Raw genomic sequence first — 25,464 nt, 5'->3', positions numbered from 1 at the left:
TTTCATTATTTTCAACAGTATATTACAACACAATGTAATTTTGGTTCTGGTTTTAATTACTAAAGATCAACACAGATACAAGATTAAAACAACACTATGTAGTGTGCGTCCAAAGAAGCTAAAATCTTGTTGGAACCAGTATTTTATCAACTGTTTTTTAAAACAGTCATTTTGACATCTAAACTACTTGATGAATTTCCAAAAAATGAGCTAGCATGTAGTGACAAGTGTTATTCAATAAAATAATGCAAAACACAACTACTTTACAACTAGTTTAATAAAAAATAAATGTACAGATATTTACAATTTTACATTGTTTATACATGGAAGCAACAATTGGATTTCCATTCTGTATGATTTCCATTCTGTTGATTGCTGTGTTGATCAGCTTCATTTAAATCAGTGACCAATCTTATCTCAATCTCCTATTAAAGGACAAAGTAAAAATTATTCCAAGAATATTTTTGGTCGTTATTTTTAGAAAATGTAAATCATACCTTTACCTGGTGTTATCAAACCTTAGACAATTCTTGAATCACTATCCAAAGTAAAATACTTAATCCATAGAAACCTGGTTGTGTGGATTTGGAATTACCTGGTCACAGAAGGCAGAAGGTGGCCATTCTAACTGAAGATCAGTGACCAGTGTATCTGTTCTGGGACCCTTATAAATGTCTTAGATGTGGAAGTGTAGGAGTGGGCAAGTATATTTGTAGATGTCACAAAGATCGGAGGTGTTATGGATAGTATATAGCAGCCATTCTAAACTTTTTTTTGTCTATGCCCCCCCCCCACCCCTTTTAGGATTCTGCTCAAAGTTTATGGGTCCTTTTCCCTGTGAAGCAGTCAAGTTTAGTTGGGTTCATCTATACTTCTCTTCCACTGTCTACATTAAAAAAAGATATATTTTTTTATTTCAGTCTCTGCCCTCCTCCTTGTGGAGGGTTGTGGTAGGCTATAATGGGGTAGAGACAGGTTGCAGAGCTGGGCAGAGAAGTGGTAGATGGAAATCAATCCAGAAAAAGTGTAGAGTGATACACTTTGGAATATCGAGCCTGAAGGCAGAATACAAGGTTAATGGCAGAACTCTCAGCAGTGTGGAGGAACAGAGAGATCTTGGGTTCCATAGATACCCCAAACTTGCCAAGCTTTGAAAGTACAGTTTAGCAGGCGTATGATGCACTGACCTTCATGAGTTGGGGGATTGAGTTTAAAAGTCACAAGGCAATGTTGTGGCAGCTTGAAACTCTGGTTAAACCACAGTTTCTAGATTTTAAGATAGTTGTGAACTATTTTCTTGAAGCAGCTTATTATTTTTTGTGAAGGTAATCATAGTGCTATTGACAAGTTTCAAGATCTTGAACCAGAAATAATCCAGGGAAGTGGTTCTGGACTAGCCTAGGTGAATAGCTGCAAGCATTTTCTTGACTGCAGCAACAGGGCAAGAGTGGTGGAAGGAATGCTTTCCTTGACTTACATTTGCTCAAGTTGCAATCAATGTAAGTGGAGAATATTCCTTCATAGTGACAGTGGCCCTAGTTCAATAGAGACAATATGTGTTGTCTATGCAGTTGCACATTCTCCCTCTCCCCACGTGGATTTCCTCTGTGCGCTCCAGTTTCATCCCACATCCAAAGATATGCAGGCTGTAGATTAATTAGCCCTAGGTTAATTGTCCCTCATATGTAGATAAGTGACAGAACCTGGGAGCTTGATAGAATGGATTGATAGAAAGGGATTAATGTACGATTAGTGCTAAGGAGTGGTTGATTGTTTCTGTGAACCATAGAACTTAGAGAGCCAAATGGTCTTTATTGTGCTATATCTCTCTGACTCCATTGTTTTCCTGACTTCTTCTGAAGGGGGTGGAAAGGTTTTGGATGTGAGGAATTAAGATAAGTGCATCAGAATACCCATTTTCTAATCTGTTTATCCAACCATAGTATTTATGAAGATAGTTCATGTGAAATTCTGGTCAACAGTGATTCTCCAAAATGTTGATAGTGAGAAATATTTAATTATATTGTTATACAATGTCAAAGGGAGGTGGCTATATTCTCTCTTGTTGGAGGAAATTATCTGGAATTCTTGTGAATCAACATTATATGCCACTTGTCTAACAATGCCTGAATATCGTCTAGATTTTACTCTGCTCAGGTGTAATCTGCTTTAAAAAAGTTGTGATTGAAGTTGAGCATGAGCAACTATCACCAACAATCTCATCTCTGACCTTACAAAGCAAGATGAATTGTTGAAACAGCAGAAAATGGTTGGGTATGTGACATCCTGCAATGATGAGATGGAGAAAGGTTAACAGACATCCAACAATCAGAAAGGTCTTTGGACAAGGTCTCACCACTTCCACTGATGTATTTTCTCTTTATTGCTCATTGACTTTAGTTTTATTAATGCCACATTTGAATTTTTTTGTTTATTTTAATGGGGAAATGCTAGACTTTTAAGTATAACTGAGGCATACCATTGGTTTTATGCCTCCATATTTATTGTATTAAACAATGGATTTTTTCAAATTTTAATTACCCAATCTTTCCATAGGCTGAAATATACATCCAAGGATATTAAAAATCTTTGTGAAAGTTACTATTGTTCACGTTTTCATATAAAAAGAAAAAAAAAACCTGTAAATATTTGGCAGGTCAGGGTACCATTCATAGATATTAAGAAATTCTGCTTTTCTCCTTCTACAGATACTGTATGATTTGATGGATCTATGAGCATTTGGAGATGGAGTCTATTCAAGGATAGTCAGCATAGATTTTTGAAGGGAAGGTCATGCCTCACGAGCCTAATTGAGTTTTTTGAGAAGGTTACAAAAGAAAACTATGAGGTAAGGCAGTAGATGTGGTCTAAGACATTTGACAAGGTCCCCCATGAGAGACTCGTTCAGAAAGTCTTGAGGCGTTGGATCCATGGAACCTTGGCTGTGTGGATAAAAAAAAATGGCTTGCAGATAGAAAGCAAAGAGTAGTAATGGAAGGAAAGTATTCTGACTGGAGGTTAGTGACTAGTGGAGCACCACAAGGATATGTCTGGGCCCCCTGCTCTTCATGACTTTTATAAATGACTTGTATGAAGAGGCGAAAGGATGGGTCAGTAAGTTTGCAGATAATACAAAGATTAGAGAAGTTCTGGATGGAGCTGAAGGTTTCAAAGTTTACAAATGAATATAGACACAATGCAGAGTTGGGCAGAAAAGTGGCAAATGGAGTTCAATCTGGATAAGTGTGAGGTGATGCATTTTGGAAGGACAAACCAGAAGGCTGAATACAGGGTGTATGTTCAGTTGCTTAAGAGTGTGGATGAACAGAGGGACTTTGGGATCCAAATCTATACATCCCTCAAGGTCACTGCACAGGTTGACAGGACAGTTAAGAAGGCCTATGAGATGCTGGGCTTCATTAACAGGGGGTTCAAGAGTAGAGAGGTCATGTTGCAAGTCTACAAATTTCTGGTGACACCACACTTAAGAGTATTGTGTTCAGTTCTGGTCATCTCATTAAAAGGAAGGATGTGGAAGCTATGGAGAGGGTGCAGAAATTTATGAGGCAAGGTTAGGAGAGCTAGGACATTTTTCTTTGGAGTGTAGAAGAATGAGAGGAGACTTAGTACAAGGACTACAAGATTATAAGAGGCATGGATTGGATAGCCAGCACCTGTTTCCCAGGCCAGGAATAACAAACACCAGAGGACATGAATACAAAGCAAAGGGAGGGAAGTTTAGTGGATACATCAGGGGAAAGTTTTTTTGTAATGCAGAGTTGTGGTTGTCTGGAATGCCTTGTCAGGGATGGTGGTGGAACATGAGGGACATTTAAGACACACCTAGATAGGCAAATGGATGGATAAAAGATAGAGGATTATAGGGTAGGGAAAGTTTAGTATTTTTTTTAACAGGAATATATAGGTCGGCACAAAATCGAAGGCCAAAGGGGTTGTGCTGTAGTGCTCTATGAATTCATAATTCCAGCTTGTGTTTTTTGTTACATACTCTCATAGATAGCCACTCATTATTTATTGGCTTCTACCTGAGCTAGGACTTGAAAAGAGTACAATAAAATTGTGATAATCCAACACCGATCAGGCTTGTGAACGAGGAGGCAGAAAAACAATTCTTGGAAATGTTCAAAGCATCCTCACGACACGCCCACTCTTGAGAGAAATACAGCAACAACTATTTCCAGATCCTTTTGAGAGTCTGTAGATACTGTGGGGTCATATGCCATTCAGGAGCAATGTTCCATTTCGAATTCTGCAGGGGACCATTGACTATGTTGTCTTGTGGGCACTCCCGAGATAGGTTTTAGCACTGTTATTTATTTGTCGACAATTTATTTTACATTCTACAACAGCCCCCTCTTGACACCACAGATACCCTTTCCACCTCTGATTACCCATGTCCCATGCACTGAAAAGGCTACTCTTATTATCAAAAGTCATTTCATAGAGTCATGGAAAAATGAAGAACAGAAATAGGTCTTTCACCAAAACTTATTCAACGGAGGTTCTTTCCTAAACTAGTGCCCTTTGCCTTCATTTGATCCAGATCCATCTAAACTTTCCTGTCCATGACCCTGTCCTGGAATTTCCTGTCCATGACCCTGACCTGGAATTTCCTGTCCATGACCCTGTCCTGGAACTTCCTGTCCATGATCCTGTCCTGGATTTGTACCGTGTCTGGAAACATTGTGCTGTCAAGATCTCTTTTACAACTTTCCCCTTTCACCCTAAACCAATGGCCTCCACTTTTAGACTTCTCTAACCTGTTTAAAAGGCTTTGACAATCCACCATCTCTTTATAATCACCCTTCCGGTTCAGAGATTACCATACTATGGAAGGACAGAGATTAAGAATAAACTCTTCAGCATCTCACTTAATTGACATCTATCTTAACTCTGTCCTATCTCCCCCCATTTCATTGCTTTAACATTTGTGCCTAATAACTAAGATTGTTAGATTTTCGTTAACATTTTCATTTGGCTCTGACACAGTAACTTCCGGTGAAGAAAATTCAAATCCGTGCTTGCTTTTGTGTGAAGAATTATTTCTTTTCATTGCTAGACTCAATTCAAATGCCATCTATATACCATGGTTGTTAGCAGAATCAGAGACGGCAACGAGTAAGGAGGGAGAAAGATCAGCTGACTGTGGACCTCGGAGGGGTAAAGCATGAGAACACAAACCAGTCCTCATCAAAGGGTCAGGAGTGGAGAGGGTTAAGAACTTCAAATTCCTGGGTGTCAACATCTCTGAAGATCTGTCCTGTGGGCCTCCATGTTGATGCAATCGTGAAGAAGGCTAGCTAGTGGCTATACTTCGTGAGGAATTGAGGAGATTTGACATGTCACCAGACTCTTACAAACCTCTACAGGTGTATAATGGAGAGTATTCTGAACAGTTGCATCAATATCTGGAATGGAGGTGCCAATGCACAGGGCAGAAAAAAGATACAGAATTGTGAACTCAGCCAGCACCACCACGGGCATCAGTCTTCACTCCATCGAGGACATCTACAAGAGGCAGTGTCTCTCTATCCCCAAGGACCCTCACTACTCAGGCCATGCTCTCTTCACAGTGTTACCATCAGGAAGGAGGTACGGGAGCCTGAAAACAAATACCCTGCAGCACAAAACTAGCTAATTTCCCCTGTCAACAGATTTCTGAATGGACAATGAAGTAGAGGCACTACCTCACAAATTTCACCCACAATGCTGCTGCAAAAGCAAAAAATGGTCATGACAAAAACTTCTGAAATTCTATCATTTCTGATCAGCCCACATCTAATTTTAAATTTTTACTCTTCTGTCTTGGACTTGCCTGAAGGTAACAGCTTTGTGCCAATACAACCAAATTTTAAACTCTCTTATAGAAATCAATCCTGTCAATGCAACCTAGTTTTGTAATACTTCAAATCTACAGGAATGAGCATCATTTATGACAATTTAAAATGCACTTTCATTAATATGTGGTAGAGGACTCAGAAATCTGTAGAGACGATCGATAGGGCTTTAGTAGATCGTGGTTGGATTTCATCTATCGGAGTTCTGGTCATTATTATAATAGATTATGGGTCTCAATTCAAGACAGCATTTTCCAAACTTACACTGACCTTTTGGGCATTACCCGTATTTGCACTATGGGTTACCATCTATAGGCTTATGGCCTTGTTGAGCATTTCCACTGACAAGGCAGCAATAACAGCAAGTGGTGATGCATCTACATGGTTCTCCTTGGAATGCATACTGCTGTTAAGACAGATCTTGGATGTTCAGAGGCAGAACTAGTATATGGTATTACATTAACATTGCCAGGTGAGTTTGCGAATCCGAGACCACGCACCATGGTCTATGCTTTGACTAGTTATGCTGATCATCTTCAGGAAAACATAAAATTACTACAACCTACTCCTATGCGGCAGGAGTTACCTGCAGTGTATGTGCCAAATTATTTACAACATTGTACTCGTGTTTCGCCAGCACACTGCTGTTTGCAAACCACTTCAGCCCGTTTACGATGGTCCTTTTCAGATCTTATATGCCACCCAAAGACTTTTGGAAAAGCTGACACGGTTTCCATTGGCAGGTCGAAGCCAGTGTATACCGACGGTCCGTGTTCTGTGTTGGAGCTAGTGTCAGAGGACCAGTCGAATCCTTGCCAATCGGACCGTGCATCACCTGTCTTGCACTATCATACAAGGTTGGGCTGAACTGTTAGCCCTTGGGCCATTAGTGGGACAGTTCCAATCAGTTGCCCCCTTGCATGCCTCGGAGGCGGTTGGGGGTGGTCACGGTTACGTACTTACCTTCTTTGGGAGTAATGCCGATCTCCACTATGACGTAAGCGATGTGACGTGCAGGGGTAATAGCACACACGTGTGTTAAGCATCAGTATATGGGTGGTGAATCTCAGATGTAGGAGGAGAATGAGAGTTTCAGGATAACTTGTGTGGCAGTGAGCCAATGAGAAAGTAAGGGGAGTTGAGCTGGGTTGTGTTTGGTGAGTTAGAGAATGCAATGTTGTGTCTAGTGAATAATAAAAAGAAAGTTGACTTCATGGAGTGCTGAAAGAAATAAATGAGTATATTCTTTATTTGTTTGTAAGCAGTGGTTTATCAGTGTCGCTACATGTTTAACTAGAGTCTCATTTGAATAATGTAAGATGCAACTGATTGTTAGTTTCGAAAGCCAACACTATGTCTTCAGGAGGAGAAAATCAAAACACAAACCAGAACTCATCGAGGGGTCAGTAGTGGAGGGGGTTAAGAACTTCAAATTCCTGGGTGTGGACATCTCTGATGATCTGTCCTGGAGCCTCCACATTGATGTAATCATGAAGAAGGCTCACCAGTGGCTATACTTTGAGAGGAGTTTGAGGAGATTTTGTACGTCACCAAAGACTCTTGCTAATTTATACAGGTATACAGTGGAGAGCATTCTGACTGATTGCGTCACTGTCTGGTATGGAGGTGCCAATACACAGGATAGGAAAAGAAGGCAGAAAGTCGTGAACTTGGCCAGCACCATCTTGGGCATCAGTCTTCACTCCACCAAGGACATCTACAAGAAGAAGTCTCGAGAGAGAAGCCTCTATCCCCAAGGACCCTCACCACCCAAGTCATGCTTCTTTGTACTGCTACCATCAGTAGTCTGAAGACTAAAAATAGCTTCTTCCCGTCTGCCATCAAATTTTTGAATGCACGATGAACCAAAAGCACTAATTTATAATTTTGCACCTGTAATGCTGCTGTGACAAATTCTGATTCGAATCAAAATTGTTCCATTGGGCAGGTGCAGCATGGATTAAGCAAGGGATGCTCATATATGATAAATTTATTGGAGTTCTTTGAGGATATAATAAGTGCAATAGTCATGATTAGTATACTTGGATTCCAGAAGGTGCCACATAAAAGATGAGGATGCATGGAGTTGGGGGCATAGATAGAGGAATGGTTGATCATTAGAAGGTGAGAGTTGAAGCAAAGATATATTCCTCTGGATAGCAATCAATGGTGAGCAGTGTGCTGCAAGGGTTAAAATAAGGCTGCAACTGTTCACTATATATTAATAATTCAAAAGACGGGACAGAATATAGCATATCTAAGTTTGATGATTACACTAAAGCATGCAGAGAAGCCGACTGTGAAGAGAGTGAGGAGCATCTACAGCAATACAAATTGGTTAAGTGAGTGGACAAGGGTCTGGTCGATTGAGTATAATGCTGTTGGTAAGTGCAAAGTCAAACACCTTGGAAGAAAAATAGAAGATCAGATTATTATTTAAGGGGTGAAATATTGTAGTATGATGTTTTGCAGAAAGACGGGAGTGCTTGTGCATGGATCGCAAACATTGGTTTGCAAGGTGCAACAGGGGAAGGTGAAGGAAATGTTGACAGATGGAGACATTATCTTTTCAATCTCTTTCATATTTGTATATGTTTCTATAATATAGAGGCAGGACATTTGTTTTCACTCGAAGGTGAGGTTAAACTAGGGGGCAATTTTAAGATTTAGTCTCTTTATTTCAGAGACTAGAGAATCTGTGGAATTCTCTGCACAAGGAAGCAACAGGTGAGATAGATTTTTGGAAGACAGAGAAATGAAGAGTTATGGGGAAAAGGCGGGTTAATGGAGCTGAGCCAGTGACCAGATCAGCCATGATCTTGTTGAACAGCAAGCTCATTAGGCCAGATGGACTTCTTCTATTCCTTATCTTCTTGTGTAGCACTTCTTGCCCCAACTGAGGCCTCATCAGAAACCACTAACGTGGAGTGGAAGCAAGTCACAGTGAACCCTCAGCTACTGCCAAGTGAGGAAAACGATTACTCCTCTAACCAAGGATTTAATATAACATCAAAATCTCACCATTACCTTTGTGGAAAAAAAAACCTTGTAATGATATTTTGCAATAATTAAAAAAAGCCATAATAATTACAAGTGAGGAAAGAAATATTATATTGAAAACTGTCCAAGACAAGACTAATAAAAAGATTAAAGAAAATGCAGCAGGAAATAAAAGATTGCTAATGTTTTGGCAAAGGTTCATCAGGTCGATTGATAGAAGGAAGGAATTTAGCAACAGTAAAATCATGAGCAGGCTGAGGTTATATTGCCTGGCACCGAAGAAATAAAAGGTTAATCTAACTGATGTGCTTGAAGGGGATGAAGAAGATATCTTTGATAGTAAATCCTGAACAAGGTGATATAACATTGGGTTTGCAATGAGGCCGGCTGAATATGTACCCCAGAAACTTGTGCAATAAAGAACTTCTAAAAAAGATTTCGGTATCAACTTTGGAAGAGTATTAATCTTTGGGAAGAGAATAGAATTAGGATCAAAAGATTGAACTACCTTGTTAATAAAATGGACCACTTTCAACAAGCTTGCTGTATAACTCTTAAAAGCAAAATTGGAATGCTATCATTGATTACAGATTGGCATTTAACACCATCGTCCCCTCAAAACCGATCAATAAACTTAAGACCCCAATGTGTAACTGGATCCTTGATTTCCTCACTTGCAGACCACAATCAATGAGGATTGGTAAGAACATTTTCACAATCTCTATCAGTCCCTGAGAACTACGGGACTGCGTTCTTAGCCACCTGCTCTACTCGCTAGGTCTATGTGGCTCGGTACATCAACACCACCATCTACAAATTTGTTGATGATACCATGGGTTGTATAAAATGAGGCGATGAGACAGCACACAGGAAGGAGATTGAAAACTTGGCCAAATGGTGCACAAACAATAACCTCGCACTCAATATTACCAAAACCAAGGCCCAAAACCTCAATTGCCTATTACTGGATGCTGTGTGACCTGCTGAGTTCCTTCAACACTTTGGTGCATATAAGTTTAGATGTACAGCAGTAATAGGCCCTCTCGGTCCATGAGCTTGGCTGACCTGACCTGTTTTGAAGGGTTAGAGGAAATTGGAGCCCCTGGGGAAAACCCACGCAAAAAAGGGGGAGGATGTACAAACTCCTTACAGACAGCATGGGATTCAAACCCTGGGCCCAATGGCTGGCACTGTAACAGTGTTGCGCTAACACCAACCATGCCATCCTTTTAATCGATAGAGTTCCCTACTTTCCTTATGTTTACCTGAACAAACAGGAAATGTGATTTTTTTTTAAATTTAATTTTAAATTTTGAGTTCTTTTAAAAAAAATTCCCCAAAAGCCTTGAGTCAGGGTTAAAAGTTCTATATATCTTAAGTTACAAAACATAAACTTATCCATAAAATAAAAACATGGCAGCAAAAAAAATCTATATAAATAGCCATATTTAGACCTCTAATAACAGAAAAAACTGCCATTCATTAATATGCTGGCTGCACCACTACATCCACCACTATCTCCCCCCCCCCCCATGAAACCAAGATATTTGCCCCATTTTTGTGTACAGATGTCCAATTTATTGAACTGTTTGTAAGACATGAGTTAAAATGCTACATTTCTGGCCATTTCTGAGGCCCACTCCTGAAATGATGGTTCCCCCCAAATTCTTCCAACCTCCAAGTATAATTTGTCTTCCTACCATTATACTTGTCTGAATCCAATTTTGAGAGCATTTATTCCTAAGTAACCCAAGTGTGTCTCCCAAGACAAAAAGAAAACGTGATTTTTAACTGAGACGTCAAGTGAAGGAATACTGGAAAAATCAACACTCGTGAAATGTCAATCCATTCAAATTTTCAAGTCCTGAAACCTTTTCACTTAGTGCCACTGTATGTTACCCAGCTAAAAGCTTTCACACTTTTCAGGTGTATTCTGCAAAACATTAGGATGTATTTTCCTTGTGATTATGGAGCTATTGTGGGAATATTATGCAATAGGATGAAATCTGTGCTCAGATGGAGTGCAGGGACATGAAAATTCTGCTGACCTTAAATTTCATCCCCATTGTACCTCTTTAGCCTTACAACTCAACTAATGTTACCAAAGTTGACAAGTGAAAATTTGTGGGCCAGGGTGTGATGAATATGGATGAGCATAAGAGAACTTCACTATTTTCCCATTTATTAGTACATTATTCATAATTCCATATGAAGAGCAAACTGTTCAGTAACCTCAACACATGTTCCAAGTATTAACACAATTTTGATATCCACAATCAGACATTTAAAGATACATTATTCATTCACATTATGAGCAATATATTTTGATAACAATGAGACATACGGTATGGGCCAGAAAATTTGTGCTGGGTTAATTGCAACCAGAAATGATTTTACAATCATTCTCAATATTCAAATGATCTCTGTTTGGAGATATATTCATGTTTACTTTGTCATTAAGCAGTAATATCAATTTAGATTAGCTAGGATTTCCTTTTCCCAGTACGGTGGTAATCTGTGAAATCAATCCCATGGACGACCGTGGAGAGCAAGTCATTGGGTGTATTTAAGACAGGTAGACAGTTCTTGATTAGGAAGGAAATCAAGGGTTATGATGAGAAGGCAGGAAAAAGGAGTGAATAGGATTGTTAATTAACCAGGATGGTATGGTGGGGCAGACACTACAGGCCAAATTCCAGTTTTATGTCTTAAGGTCTTAAATGCATTGTAATTCTACAGAATTGAAAAATGAATGCTAGTTGTGCTGGTGGCATTTACGGTCTACATTTAAAAAAGGCTCTCTGCATCAACACACAATTTATATTGTTATATCTATGCAAATGCATGTTTACAAGTATAAGCCAATGTCTTTGAGAGAAAAGGTGAACAATGAAAGAAAAATTGTTCGTATTTAGCACCAAATGTGAACTGCTGTGCATGTATTTATAAAACAAGAGCATTGTAAACACCTACCATAATGTCCAACTCGAGAACTGTGGTTTTAATTCTCATTTACCCAGGGATGTGAGAAAAAGATCCTGCAAGTGGAGGGAAAAAATTGTGAACATAAAATATATTATAAGCACAATTAAAAGTAGAATAAAATTATTTTAAAAAGACAAGCCTTATTAAAAAAAAATATCATGCACTGCTACAAAAAAATATTGTTTAGAGTGAATTTATTCTGATTCAAAACAAAACCAAACATTAAAGCAGTTGAGGCTTAACTATGACAATTATAGACAAAGGTTATGTGGTTTTTACACTTTGTTTAACAGGATAGAATTTAAGAGATCAGCTACTGCTTAGTTTGCAGTTATAAAGTTTAGTTTCTACACAATTACAAGATCGATTTATAATTGTTAGGAGTTTAGAAGTACTTGAACCTTTTCTATAGTATTTTTTTTACTCTAACAACTTTACAACCTTGCTCTCTTTTAGAGTTTACTGGTTTTAAATGTTAAAGGTAAATTAAGTGATATTAAAATCTACTTGATTCATTTACCTTTGGAACTGAAGACCTTTTAAGGGTTACACATCCACTGCCTCTGACGAATGGCACATTAGTCAAGTCTGTTTGCCTCTAAAAAGCTTTAATTGCTTCCAGCGGAGGATTCATTTAGGTAATTCTCATAAAAATTCCAAAGTGCACTAGTGAAAAAATGCTTAGACAAGATGAAATGCTGATCACATTCTTCATATAAATTCATTGTTCAGTATTGTATTTTCAAAGGGCAACAATATGGACTTTTTGTGTTTTAAGACATCATTCAGGTATATTTCTGTATAGCCCTCTCAAGACAAACTTTTTTAAAAGAAGGTTTTATAAAGACAGAAGTATGCTTTCCCTGTTTAAAAGATTTTTGTGGATTTATTATTTGGTGTTATAAGAAAATATATCAATGTTACTGATATGTCACACACAGCAAAGTTTGTTTTTTTTCTCTCAAAACTTTATTTGTATCAAGCAAATAAGATCAATGTCTTTGATCTTAACACTACAGATATCTGGAGACTTCAGTTACAAAAGAATACAACTTTACTTGGCATTTGGAGTTTACTGTTGTTTAAGTAAAAGTTTACAAGGGATAACGTTCTAACACAAGCTGAAACTTAAATTCAAACCAAACTTAAACTAAGTTTAATAACAATAACTAAAAGCAAAATGGAAAACACATAGCTGTTAACTGAATCTGTCTGTACATTTTAAGTGATCTACATTATCAAATCTAATTTGGTAATAGATTTTTAAAGACTAGTTAAAACTTAAAAACGTTGTTAGTTCTGTTTACTCGTTTCCAACAGAGCACGTAACAAGATCAAAAGTTTCCCTCCCGCCTCCTTCCCAAAACCAAATAATTTCTCCATCCAAAGGACTTCATACAAGAATTCAGAACTGATTAAACAGATCTGCTATATTTAAGAAAAAAAAACTTTTATATAAAATAACCAATTACTTTTAACAGCGTACATCACTGCAGAAACAGCTAAATTGATGATTGTATTTCACAGAGTAGATGGGGAGATCAGTATCGTGGTGCATAGGGGTGTTCCCTGTATGCTCCTTTAGGTGCTCTTGTTGGAGGAGCTTTCATCCGAGAATTGGAATTCGTCCACTCTTCCTGACCTATTATAATTATTGCATACAAAAAAATTTAATTAGATAACTCTGAACAAGTTCACATGTTAAAATTTAAAATCACACTCTTCAATGGGAGACTATTTTTGTACATTAGATTTTTAAAAAATTGTAGGGTACTTATAAAGAAAATTATTGTACAGTACTTTGAAAAACTGCATCTTAACCAAAATGAAAATTTCCAATAATCCCTTTTAAGATTGTACAAAAGCATATCAAATTTCTGGATTTCTAATTATCTCCACAATTGGGAGTTGTCCTTAACATTTATTATGAAAAGTGGAAAGGTAAGCAGGCAGTAAGTTAAAGTTTGGTGCATTATTTCTTAAATTTGCTTTCATAAACTATTAGGCTAATGGAAGTTTGTGACCCATCATATTATAATCATAGAAATCTTCAAAGACAAAGGACATTTTGGTCAGCTTACCAATCGAATAAAGGTAAAAATACAAACTGCTGGAGAAGCTCAGCAGGTCAAGCAGGGTCCTTTATTTAACAAAGGCAAAGATGCATAAACGATGTTTCGGACTTGAGCCCTTCATCAAAGTATGAGAGAATTTACAGCATTCTCTACGGTATCTACAGAATTTTGTGACTGACTTCAATCAATTAAAGGTATTTTGGTTTTGCAGCTACCATTTACCACAAGTCAATTCCATTTTAGTGTATAGCTCTTCACATTTATGTATATCTAGGTACCTATTTAAATATGATGTGGGCTTTGAGCTACAGATCACAAATACTCGAGTTGAAAAAATAATCTTTCAATTACACACTCATCACTTTACCAATTAAATAAACACAAACAGACTCTCCTGTTAAGGGAAACAGGTCCTTTCTCTTAACTAGGTATCATGGGTGGTGGTGGGTTGACCTTTAGGGAATCTTGCACTAGGACTCCTACGTCCCTTTGGATCTCTGCTTTCTAAATTCTCTCCCCCATTTAGAAAATAGTCTACTTCTTTATTCCTTCTAAAAAAAATACATCACGAAATGTTAGCCATGATTTCAACAACTATAATTTAAAAATTTGACTGAGTTAACAGTAAATTTCATGTTAATTTTTTTAAACAAGATCCCTGTAATATTTAGAAAAAGTAGGATCACATGAACAAGGATAACAAATCAAATATTTTATTTAAACTAGTAGGCATTTTCTATCATAAAGCACAACCTCTGTTTCTTCAAGAGGTTGGAAAAATCTAAATGTTAAATTGATCCGTCTGGAAAGCCTTTACAACATTGGGTAAAAGTCTGGAAAGTTTTATAGATACTCGTACAGAAAATATCAAACATTCATTAAAAAAACCTAATTTCTCCACAAGCTGTTAAAACTTGGCATTTTGCTTCTCACCTTAAGTTCCTTTCAAAATGGACCATATACCATCATGAAGAAAAAAAAGTGTTATTGTCTAATTCGATATCATCCGATTCTAGTTTCTGATATTTTGAACGTGGCACAATCACAAGTGACAATTAAGAACAGGTTTCAACTTGGTGATCTGCATTTGGAGCAAGGCTGGCAGCCATGCAACAAAATGCAGAAAATACTGAACATTTCCCTCCTCCCTAAAGAATTAGACACAAATTTCAAGATTTCTCATTAAGTTACATCTGAGAACAAGACTCTGCAAAAACTATATTACAACTTTCAGAAAGTCAACACACTTGGACTCAGATTTTGGACAGTTTACACATAATTAAAAAAATACAAAATGGATATGCTCACCAAAACAATAGAGTGGTGATTTCCTGACTTATCATAACATTGTTTTCTGACTAACCAAAATTTACACCAACCAGCTCAATGACTGAAAATTGTAGGTCTATCCTGGGTACACATTCAAACAGTGGATTTTCATAAACATCCAATTTGAGAAAATGAATGCAGGCACATGCTAATGAGGGAGTTTCATATCCATTAATCAAAACTTAATATGACTGCATTTTCCTAAATTAAATGTTCAAGCAAATTATAATTTTATTTGGACAAGAATAGGAGAAATAGAATAGGGATTCAAGATGCTTATAGAGTTCTGTAAGAAAACAGAAAATGTAATATTACACAAAATTTCCTTTAGTCTATGCTATGGTAAGGCAAAGATTTGCCATCAGCAGAAATTGCCCGGAGCCCCTTACAGTCACAAAAAGAGATCCCCCAGAGTTTCTGAGTGTCCATGGATTCACCTCCCGTAGCCACAAATTCCAGTTCAAACCATCCACAGCCCGAGCTCCAGATCTGAACTATTGACATGATCAGGAAGCCTCCAGTTTCTACGGCACCCTCTTGCATCCTGGTTCTGATACTGGTTCTATTCCTTCAGCTAGCCTCCAGCAGTCCGAAGTCTGGTGTGAGTCCCCTGACTGCAGTTGCCAACAGCCTGGATGGGTTCTTCGCCTCAAGTCACCAACAGCCTGTGGAGTGAGTGATCTTCAGCCGCAGAGCCCCTTTTTGGTTTGCCGCCATGGTCATTGTCTCCTCTGCCTCTCTTTCTCAAATAGGTGGGGGGGGGGGGTCTCCCTTTTTATAGTGCTCTGCATCATTTCTTTGCTACCCCAAAGTCTGCAACCCTTCAAGGACCTTGCTGAACACAGGTGCCGCTATCTTAGGCCTGGACCCCATGGTTGCAGGATTTTAAAATAAACCATGATTGGCTCTTTTAACTTACCGCTTAAAGCCTGTGACAATAGTTGGACTGGGCAGTGTGACCCTGCAGGGGTACGGTCCCCATGGGACCGCACCAGAGGACCCAGAAACTATTTTGCTATTAATACAACTTTACTTGAACAAGAATATGAGAAATAGAAATGGAGCAGGACTTGCAAACTATTTGGCCACTTAAAGTAATTTAATGTGCATTAACAGCTTTCTGGAGTAGATAATTCCAAGGATTCACAATCCTCAAAGAAGACTCCTCATTTCAGTCTTAAATTGGTGACCCTTTAGATGCTCCCACCAAGGGAAACATCCCATAGCATTTCTCCTGTCAAGTGCTCTCAAAATTGGATTGAAAACATGCTTCTGCTTTTCAATTTCCTGTGACAGAAAGAAGATTTAATCTGGAAATTCCACTGAACATTCTGTTTTGAGTCACCCTTATGCCTCCACACAAGTTCCACGTCAGGGCCACACAAGATGACACCATCCCACGTGTGACACTCTTTTTGGAAAATAAGAGTGGAACTTCGTCTGTTAGATTGCAGCATGCATTGTTGGCTTTCCCATAATATAGTTTTACTTGTGCAACAGTGAACTGGGAGGACCCTAACAGAGAAAATTACTTGCTATAATTGTTAAGCCACTACTGATTCCCCATGACCCTTCCCCTGGAATCATTCCATAACTATATTTATCCTGATTCTACCATGCCCTTTAACATGTGCTCAGAATTTCTGGATATGTTTCAAATAATGTACTTTTTTTGACTAAACCACAGAGCTAACATGCCATATTTACCTAACCTTTCCTCATAGGACAATCCCTTCATCCCAATAAAACAAGCCTTCTTTGCATCACCTTCATATACTAATCTTTTTTTTAAAATATGACACCACCAAGGGTTTTTACTTCTGTCATAAGCCAATCTAAAAATCCATGCACATTAATATTCTCACCTCACCAACCCTCCAAAGTCAATTTAGACCAACTTACCCTGGTTCTCTTCCAATGCTAACTTTGGTTTTGCATGTTTCTAATAGACCAGGCTGATTAACAAGTAGTTACTTGGTGAATTTGTTTTGATCAGAGTTAAGCGGAACTAAGACTTCAGAGTTGTGACCTCTTGATAACAGGACTGATCTAAAAATTTAAGTTTACAAGTATGACTAATTTTCCATTTTAAACTGCTACAGAGCTTCTGAGGAAGAGGCTGCTAAAGCTCGGAGGTTCACATTTGATACAAAGGAATTGCAATTTGAGAAATACTGATGACTTCAAAATAATTTGCTGTCTCTTGGGTAGGGAAACTTATTATTCCCAAGATGGGCTGAAATGTCTTGGAATCTCAGAATTTAGAGGATCGATTGGGTACTCCTTTCTGGCCCAGTAAGGGCCCAAAGAATGAAAATTAAGTTAGGGACTTACTTGACATAGGTTTCAGTCCATTGCTAAGATGGGAAGTTCATATTGTTGGGAACGTCTAACAAGGGTTACTCTTGAGATAATGTATTCAAGCTCCCCTGCAATGCTGGACAAGTTGCATTGCATAAGGTCTTACGATATTAATTTACTATTGCACAATAACATTTTAATTCCCCAATTCCTCTTTTGCCCTTGTCCATGAGATAACTTTTCAACTGTCCAACTCTTTACAAGTTTCCTCAGAAAATAATATACCAGAGAAAAGTAGTGACCACTAGTTTTTTAACATCTGAACTCCTAACTTTGAATAAGAATACGTTTATTGTCATCTGATTACACAAATACAACCAGATGAAACAGTGTTCTCTGGTCCTTAGTGCAAAACATGTAAAAACACAAACAGACATAGCACTCATACAAAGAATACATATGCAGGACAAGTATACAAATAAATAAATAGATATTGTTTTGTAAATATGAGTCTGGGACGGTTGTTCAGCAATCTCACTGCCCGTGGGAAGCGGTTCCTCTTTCCAATCAGGAACAGCTGAAAAATGCTGTCTGCGAGGTGGAAAGCATCCTAGAAACATAGAAGATAGGAGCAGGAGTAGGTCATTCGACCCTTCGAGCCTGCTCCGCCATTCAACGAGATCATGGCTGATCTTAAAGTTCAGTACCCCGTCCCCGCCTTCTCTCCGTAACCTTTAATACCCTTATACTGAAGAAATATATCTAATTTCCTCTTAAATATATTTAATGAACCTGCCTCTACTGCCCTCTGTGGCAATGAATTCCACAGATTCACCACCCTCTGGGTATAGAAATTCCTCCTCATCTCGGTCCTAAATGGTTTGCCTATTATCCTCAAACCATGGCCCCAGGTTCTGGATTTTCCCACCATCGGAAACATCCCTTCCACATCCATTCTGTCCAGTCCTGCCAGAATTTTATATGTCTCTATGAGATCCCCTCTCAATCTTCTAAACTCCAGCGAGTACAATCCCAATTTGCGCAATCTTTCCTCATAAGTCATTCCTGCCATTCCAGGTATCAGCCTGGTGAATCGCCTCTGCACTCCCTCCATTGCAAGAACATCCTTCCTTAGATAAGGTGACCAAAACTGCACACAATACTCCAGGTGTGGTCTCAATGATTTTGGGTGCCCTCTTTAGATGAAGGCAGGGTGGAGGGAGGGAGACTCCCATTATCATCTCTGCCATACAATGGTCCTGTGGATTTACCTCTGATCCATTCCTCTGCAACAACTTTACCACACTGTGATGCAGCCAGCTAGGACGTTTTCAATAGAGTTTCTATAGAAGGTTAACGTAATGGTGGTCGGTCGCCTTGCCTGCTTCAGTCTTCTCAGGAAATGCAGTCATTGTGGCGTGTTCCTGACAAGTGAGGAGATGTGTGTCCATGATAGGTCTCTAGTTAAGTGAACTCCAATAAACTTTGTGCTTTCTCTTTCTCTCTTCAGTAGAGTTACTGATGTGTAGTTGAGGGTGGCCACTACTGGTTTCTCTAAAGTCCACGATGATCTCCTTTGTCTTGTCCACGTTGAGACTCAGGTTGTTAGTCTGACACCATATCATGAGATTTTACACCAACAGCACAGTTAGCGCAACACTATTACAGAACCAGCAATCTGGATCGGGGTTCGAATCCCCGCTGTCTGTAAGGAGTTTCTCCATTCTCCCCGGGTATGCGTGGGGTTTCCCTGGGTCTCCAGTTTCCTCCCACCCTTCCAAATGTACTGGGGGTTGTAGGTTAATTGGATATATTTTGGCAGACGGAGCCAAGGGCTGAAAGGGCCTGTTACTGTGCTGTTTGTCTAAATTTAAAAAATTTAAAATAGGAGCACAATCATGCTCCTATTTTCAGAGAAGCTTGCAGGATACAATAACATACACATTACTATAAAAAAAAAGCATTCTAATTTAAATGCTAATTGTGAATCTCTCTCTCTAAAGCAAGCTTTATATCTGTTGCTATTAGATTACCTTTCCAATTAAGCACTCCTACAAATAGCATTCTGCACATCTTTGTCACTGGACCGATCAGTATTCAGAGTGAAATCAGGATTTGGAAGGGAAAGGAAAATGAGCTGAATGGTAGTGAAAGGCTAGTTAGTTAATTATGTCAATTTGTTTATTTCTTTATTTCCTTGACCTTTTTACACCATGAAAACCATCTAGGTAATTTCTATACAAAAATAAAATGACAAATGTGCACTGAAGAATGCAGCAGATTCAAGTGTTCAATTTAATGACACTGGGTTTTCTTACTGAGAAACAGCAATTTCCTTCCATTTACCCTTCCCTCAAGTTAGCAATCTAGAGTGTTTTACCTAAAAGCAAATTTATGAATGCAACTATTCCTAAAGACCATCAGACCCCAACAAGGATGTTGAGTTTCTGTTCTGCATGCTGAACTGCCTTGGTTTCTTGGTGCTTGGAGGTCCCCAAATGTGAACTACTGGATCCTTTCCTCCTATTGAAGCAGGCTGCCCTAATTGATCTACCACAACAGTGATTATCATTTGTGTTCCTTTACAATCTTCACATGGGATATGTAGACACCTCAAGAGATGGCCAAAAATACTTTGATGAACTCTGTAGGAGTGAAATTCTTAATTTGGTTCAACTGTCTCTCTTAAGGTTGCTTTCATCGTAGCCTCTATTAAAGCTGCACACGTGTGGCACTGACTCACTTATGAGAGAATGACTACAGCATTCACATGCAGAAGTAAACTGCATGTCAAAGGAGATCACATGAACTTGGTTCTTTAAAAATAGTCATTTACTGAAATTCATTATTAATCTTCCAATATTTTTCTGAGATTTTGATAGTTCTTTTCCAGTGGCTGGTTTTCCTCAGGTTTTCTTTTTCTGTTGTACTCAGAAGAGCTTAAAGAGAATCTCACCCCAATCAGATCTCTCCTGGACTGTCCCCAGGCTCAGACTGGTGGCGATCGATGCTGCTTCATTAACAAATTTAATGAGAGTGACGATCCAACTGATGTTGGAGCCTGGGGAGAATGTAGTGCGCAATAAAATGTATCTTCAGAATATCGTGTTCTACCAAGGTTGCTTTGTCAAAATTCTATTTGTTGGAAATGATCTAAGGCACACATGTCAAACTCAGGCCCGCGGGCCAAATTTGGCCCGTGATATAATTATATTTGGCCCGCAAGATCATATAAAATATGTATTAGAGCTGGCCCGCTGGACCTTTCTGAACGAGATACAAAAGCTCCAGAAGGTGGAGGAGATGAAAAGAAGTCTGGTTTTACAGCAAACTATGTTCACCAAAGCAGAATCCCAAAGTGAACCTGCTGTAAAAGTTAGTTTTATTGTGGCCGCAGAGATCGCCAAATCAGCCAGGCCCTTTATAGAGGGAGAGTTTGTTAAAAAGTGCCTGCTCAAAGTTTGCAATGTCATTTTCCCAGATAAAAAGCAAGCGTTTTTAAATGTGAACCTGAGCAGAAACACCGTGGCTGCGCGTGCTTGTGAGCTTGCTACTAATCTAGAAGAACAACTGAAGAAGGGGAAAGATTTTATGGCATACTCACTTGCTGTAGACGAGAGCAGCGACACATCAGATACTGCCCAGCTATCAATATTCATCCGTGCAGTGGACACGAAACTTTCCGTTACAGAGGAACTTTTAGGATTAAAATCCATGCATGGCACAACCACAGGAAAAGAAATCTTCGAGGAGGTGTCCAAATGTCTCAATGAAATGATGCTGCCTTGGGATAAACTTGTGGGACTAACGACAAATGGTGCGCCCGCGATGTGCGGTCAGAAAAGTGGACTGGTGGGCAGGATTCGGGAGAAGATGAGGGAGAATCATGCAGGTGAGCTTACAGTTTACCATTGCATAATCCACGAGGAAGCTTTGTGTGGCAAAGCCTTGAAAATGGAGCATATTATGAACACTGTAACTCGAGTAGTTAACTTCATAAGAGCCAAAGGTTTAAATCACTGCCAGTTCAAGTCCTTTCTGGAGGCGTTAGGGTCAGAATACGGAGACGTGCCCTATCACACAGAGGTGCGATGGCTTAGCCGAGGAAAAGTACTGAAAAGATGCTTTGAGCTGCGTGAAGAAATATGTCTGTTTATGGAGAGCAAAAGCAAAGACATAACAGAGCTCAGGGATAAAAAATTTCAATGTGAGCTGGCATTCCTGTGTGACATCGTGAGCCATCTCGATGCGCTAAACCTGCAGCTGCAGGGACGAGGGCACGTCATTACAGACATGTACAGTGCAGTGAGGGCTTTTAGAACCAAGTTGTGCTTGTGGGAGACTCAGATGCTGCAGGGAAACATGGCTCATTTTCTGTGCTGCCAAATTATGAAAGAACAGATCTCACCTGCCGTGTTGCCCAGTGCAGAGTTTGCTGAAAAACTAAGCGTACTTCGTGCGGAGTTTTCCTGATGATTTGCTGACTTTGAAGCCCAGAAATGCAGATTTGAATTACTCAGCAATCCGTTTGTAGTTGACGTGACAAGTGCTCCAACCAACCTCCAAATGGAGCTGATTGAGCTCCAGTGTAATGACACACTCGAGTCAAAGTATGACTCTGTCGGTGCTGCGCAGTTCCCACAGTTCCTTCCCGACACACTGCCCCAACTCCGTGCACAAGTTGCTCAAATGCAGTCAATGTTCGGCAGCACGTATCTCTGTGAACAACTCTTCTCTTTGATGAAGATAAACAAAACACCACACAGGAGTCGTCTTACTGACGAGCACCTTCATTCAGTCCTGAAGATTTCCTCAGCTCAGAGTCTGACCCCAGAGTTTGATGAACTTGCATCTAAGAAGAGATGCCAAGTATCTGGTTTAGACCCAGATGCATCAGAGTGTAGCAAGCTAAGCTTGGATTAATATTTTCTTTGGTTAAATTTGGACTGTTCATAGTTGAAAGATTGGATTTTCATTGAAGCAATTTGTTATTTTGTTGACTTGTTGGCTTGTGAAAAAAAAACATTTAAAAGGAGCTTAAAGGCTATAAAGAAATATTATTTATTGAATATTTTATTTCTCATTTGTTAATGCTTCTTCTGGAAAGAGTTTAACCAAAACTACCGTTAAACATTTATTATAATAAGAAATAGTTTAACATTACATATGTTGAAAGAAGAGAAAACATGCAGATGTTGTTGAAAATTTTCAATAAATATTTAGTTTGGCCCTCGACTTAGTCTAAGTATTTAATTTTGGCCCTCGGTGAATTTGAGTTTGACACCCCTGATCTAAGGAAAACTCATTAATTAGGATGGTTCAAATAAACTGTATTAAAGGTAATAAATTGAGAATGTAATTGCTGCAATTTTAGGAGAAATATTAATATTTTGCTTGAGCAAGCTATAGCCTTTGATCTAGATTGGCTTGTGGCTGCTCACTGCTTGCCACAGCATTCTGCAACGTTTGGATGGGTGCAGTAATATTGATTACAAATTTCTCCTGCCCCACGTTCTTCAATGTTTTGGAGCATTAACCGTTGCTTTGTGTTCTCCTGAAGAAAGAGAATGGATTTTTTTTAAAGTTACTGAAAAATATAGGCTTGAAATAAAGTTAATGTGCATTAAAGAAGCAAGACAATGAAATTAGGAGGGCGATTAATTTAAAGCCATAAACATGAAAGAAGGTACTGATGGAATATGTGGAAAGAAAACATGATAGCCATGTAATTGGTGAAGTGAGGAAACGAAGACCTGCTGGGATGTGTCCTTTTCATTGTATCATAGAAATTTATGTCATTGCTGCCCAAATAAGCCACCACTCCACTACACATCAACAGCTCTGTCGTGGAGAGAGTGGAGAGCATTAGGTTCCTTGGAGCTCATTAACCAGTGACCTATCGTGGACACTGAACATCTCCTCATTTGTCAGGAAAGCGCCATGGCGACTGTTCTTCCTGAGAAGACTGAAGTGGGCAAGGCTACCGTCCACCATTATGTCAACCTTCTATAGGAGCTCTATCAAGAGCATCCTGGCCAACTGCACCACAGTGTAGTACGGTGACAGCAGAGAAATAGATTGGAGGTCAATCAACAGGACAGTGGCAGAGTCCCTGGGAATCTACCTCCCCCCATCGACGTGATCCACTGGGATCGTCGTCTGAGGAGGGCGTGCAAAATCATTGAGGATCCCTTCCCGCACACAGCATCTTTCAACTGCTCCCGTCGGGAAGAGATACGGGAGGATCAGAGCCAGCACCATCAGGCTGAGGCACAGTTTCTTCCCTCGAGCAATGAGAATGCTGAATGACTAAAGGAACTGCTCATACTAACCATCTGAGATTCTAATTTGTACAAAACAATGTTTATTAATTCAATTGTATGGATAAAATATTTGTCCTTCATATGCATTGTTTGCCTGTATGTCTGCATGTTTTGCACTGAGGACTGGAGAACACGGTTTTGTCGGGTTGTACTTGTACAATCAGATGACAAACTTGACATCACATTTGTTCTGGCTTGATTAAAACAGGTGTCAAGACTAACCCTACAGCCCACCTACTGGTCTATGTAGGCTCTATTACCTGGCTCGCTTTTCATCTCTAACACCTTTCAGGCAGAGAGTGCTGTCTGTGCTCACTTCACTTTTGACAAAAAAAATCTCTTCTACTAATTACAGTACAACTTCGATTACTGAAAATGGTCGTGACTGGACCTATGTCGGATAAACTTTTTTTTCAGGTAACTAGTCATTTTAAAAAAACAGCCCAGTAGAAACAACAAATCACTTGTAACAGTATTTAAATAACAATAAATAATAAGGGAAGGCTTTTTAAGCATTAAAATAATGTTTAATTATCACCAAAATGATGGCTGCAACGCTGCGGCTGATAACCGAGACCTTCCAACCACCACCGCCGATCCCCAACAAGTCTCCACCACAGCTGCTGATACCTAAGGAGGCTTCCCGGGCCAGTGGAACACTCACTGGCGAGCCGGTGGGCTCCTGACTCCCTGGTTACCGGAGCTCCCGATGGTGACACCCAAGTCCCAACACCGAATCCTCCACTCAAGCTATTGCACACGCACACCAGGGAGTCAGTGTGCGTGTGCAGTAGCAGGTCGAGGAGAGGGTTTGGCATCAGGACTCGTGCGTCAAGAGCTCCGGTGTGCCGAGGGAGGGAGGGAAGGAAGGAGACGGGATGCCACTGAGCCCGAGGTACGCTCCTGCTTGAGAGACTGCTGTCTTAGATGACACCGAGACAAGGGATTCTTCCGACCGTTTGCAGCTGGGAGAGTGGCAAGCAGTTTGAGGAGAGTTGGAGAGAAAAGTCATTTGGAAAAGGTAAAGAAGAAATGGAAACAGAGAGGGGAGGGAGTTACCTGAAATGAGGACAATCGTCATTCTAATTTCCTATTTTTTTTTTCAATTTGTGTGGTCAGTTCGGCTCCGAAAAAAATTCAGATAAATGAGGATTTCAGTGAATTAGATTTTGGATAGAATTGTACTGTATGTTAAATCCATTAATCCCTAATTATTGAAGGGATTTAATAATTTAATAAACACCTCCTAAGAAGATTGAGGGAGGCAAGGCTACCAGCCCCCACCTTGACAACATTTTGCAGGAGTATAATTGAGTCTGTCCTATCTGACTCTATATTGGTATGGTAGGTGGAAAATATTGGATTGGAAGTCAATATAGAGGGTCATTGAAATGGCCAAGAAGATCACTGGGTTCTCCCTTTTCTCTCTTGACCACCTTACCAGGAATGGTGCTTAAATAGGCCTCAAAGAATGAATGAGGACACTTTGTATCTAGCAAACTGCATCTTTGTCTGACTACCATCAAGAAGGAAGTACAGAAGTATCAAAATTAGGACTGCCAGACTGGGAAATAGCTTCTAATTGCAGGCTAT

General features: G+C 39.4%; 1 protein-coding gene across 6 annotated transcripts in view; it reads right to left on the bottom strand.

Moving 5' to 3' along the window:
• Positions 1–279: 279 nt before the first annotated feature.
• LOC138755736 (KH domain-containing, RNA-binding, signal transduction-associated protein 3-like) overlaps positions 280–25,464 on the bottom strand; it is a 225,726-nt gene continuing 200,541 nt past the window's right edge. For 2 of the 6 annotated variants that reach the window (XM_069922239.1, XM_069922238.1), the window contains one exon: positions 12,790–13,485. In XM_069922239.1, the coding sequence (XP_069778340.1) occupies positions 13,450–13,485 (36 nt within the window). In that variant the 3' untranslated portion in view covers positions 12,790–13,449. Of the gene's footprint in view, positions 426–11,831; positions 11,897–12,789; positions 13,486–25,464 lie in introns of those variants that run through there. The other 4 variants (XM_069922240.1, XM_069922241.1, XR_011352516.1 and 1 more) reach the window with 3 other exon arrangements.

The sequence above is a fragment of the Narcine bancroftii genome, chromosome 2 (assembly GCF_036971445.1).
Source record: "Narcine bancroftii isolate sNarBan1 chromosome 2, sNarBan1.hap1, whole genome shotgun sequence".
NCBI classification, from domain to species: domain Eukaryota; kingdom Metazoa; phylum Chordata; class Chondrichthyes; order Torpediniformes; family Narcinidae; genus Narcine; species Narcine bancroftii.
Note: the sequence above shows the minus strand (reverse complement) of the source record. Positions and strands in the feature narration are given on the sequence as shown.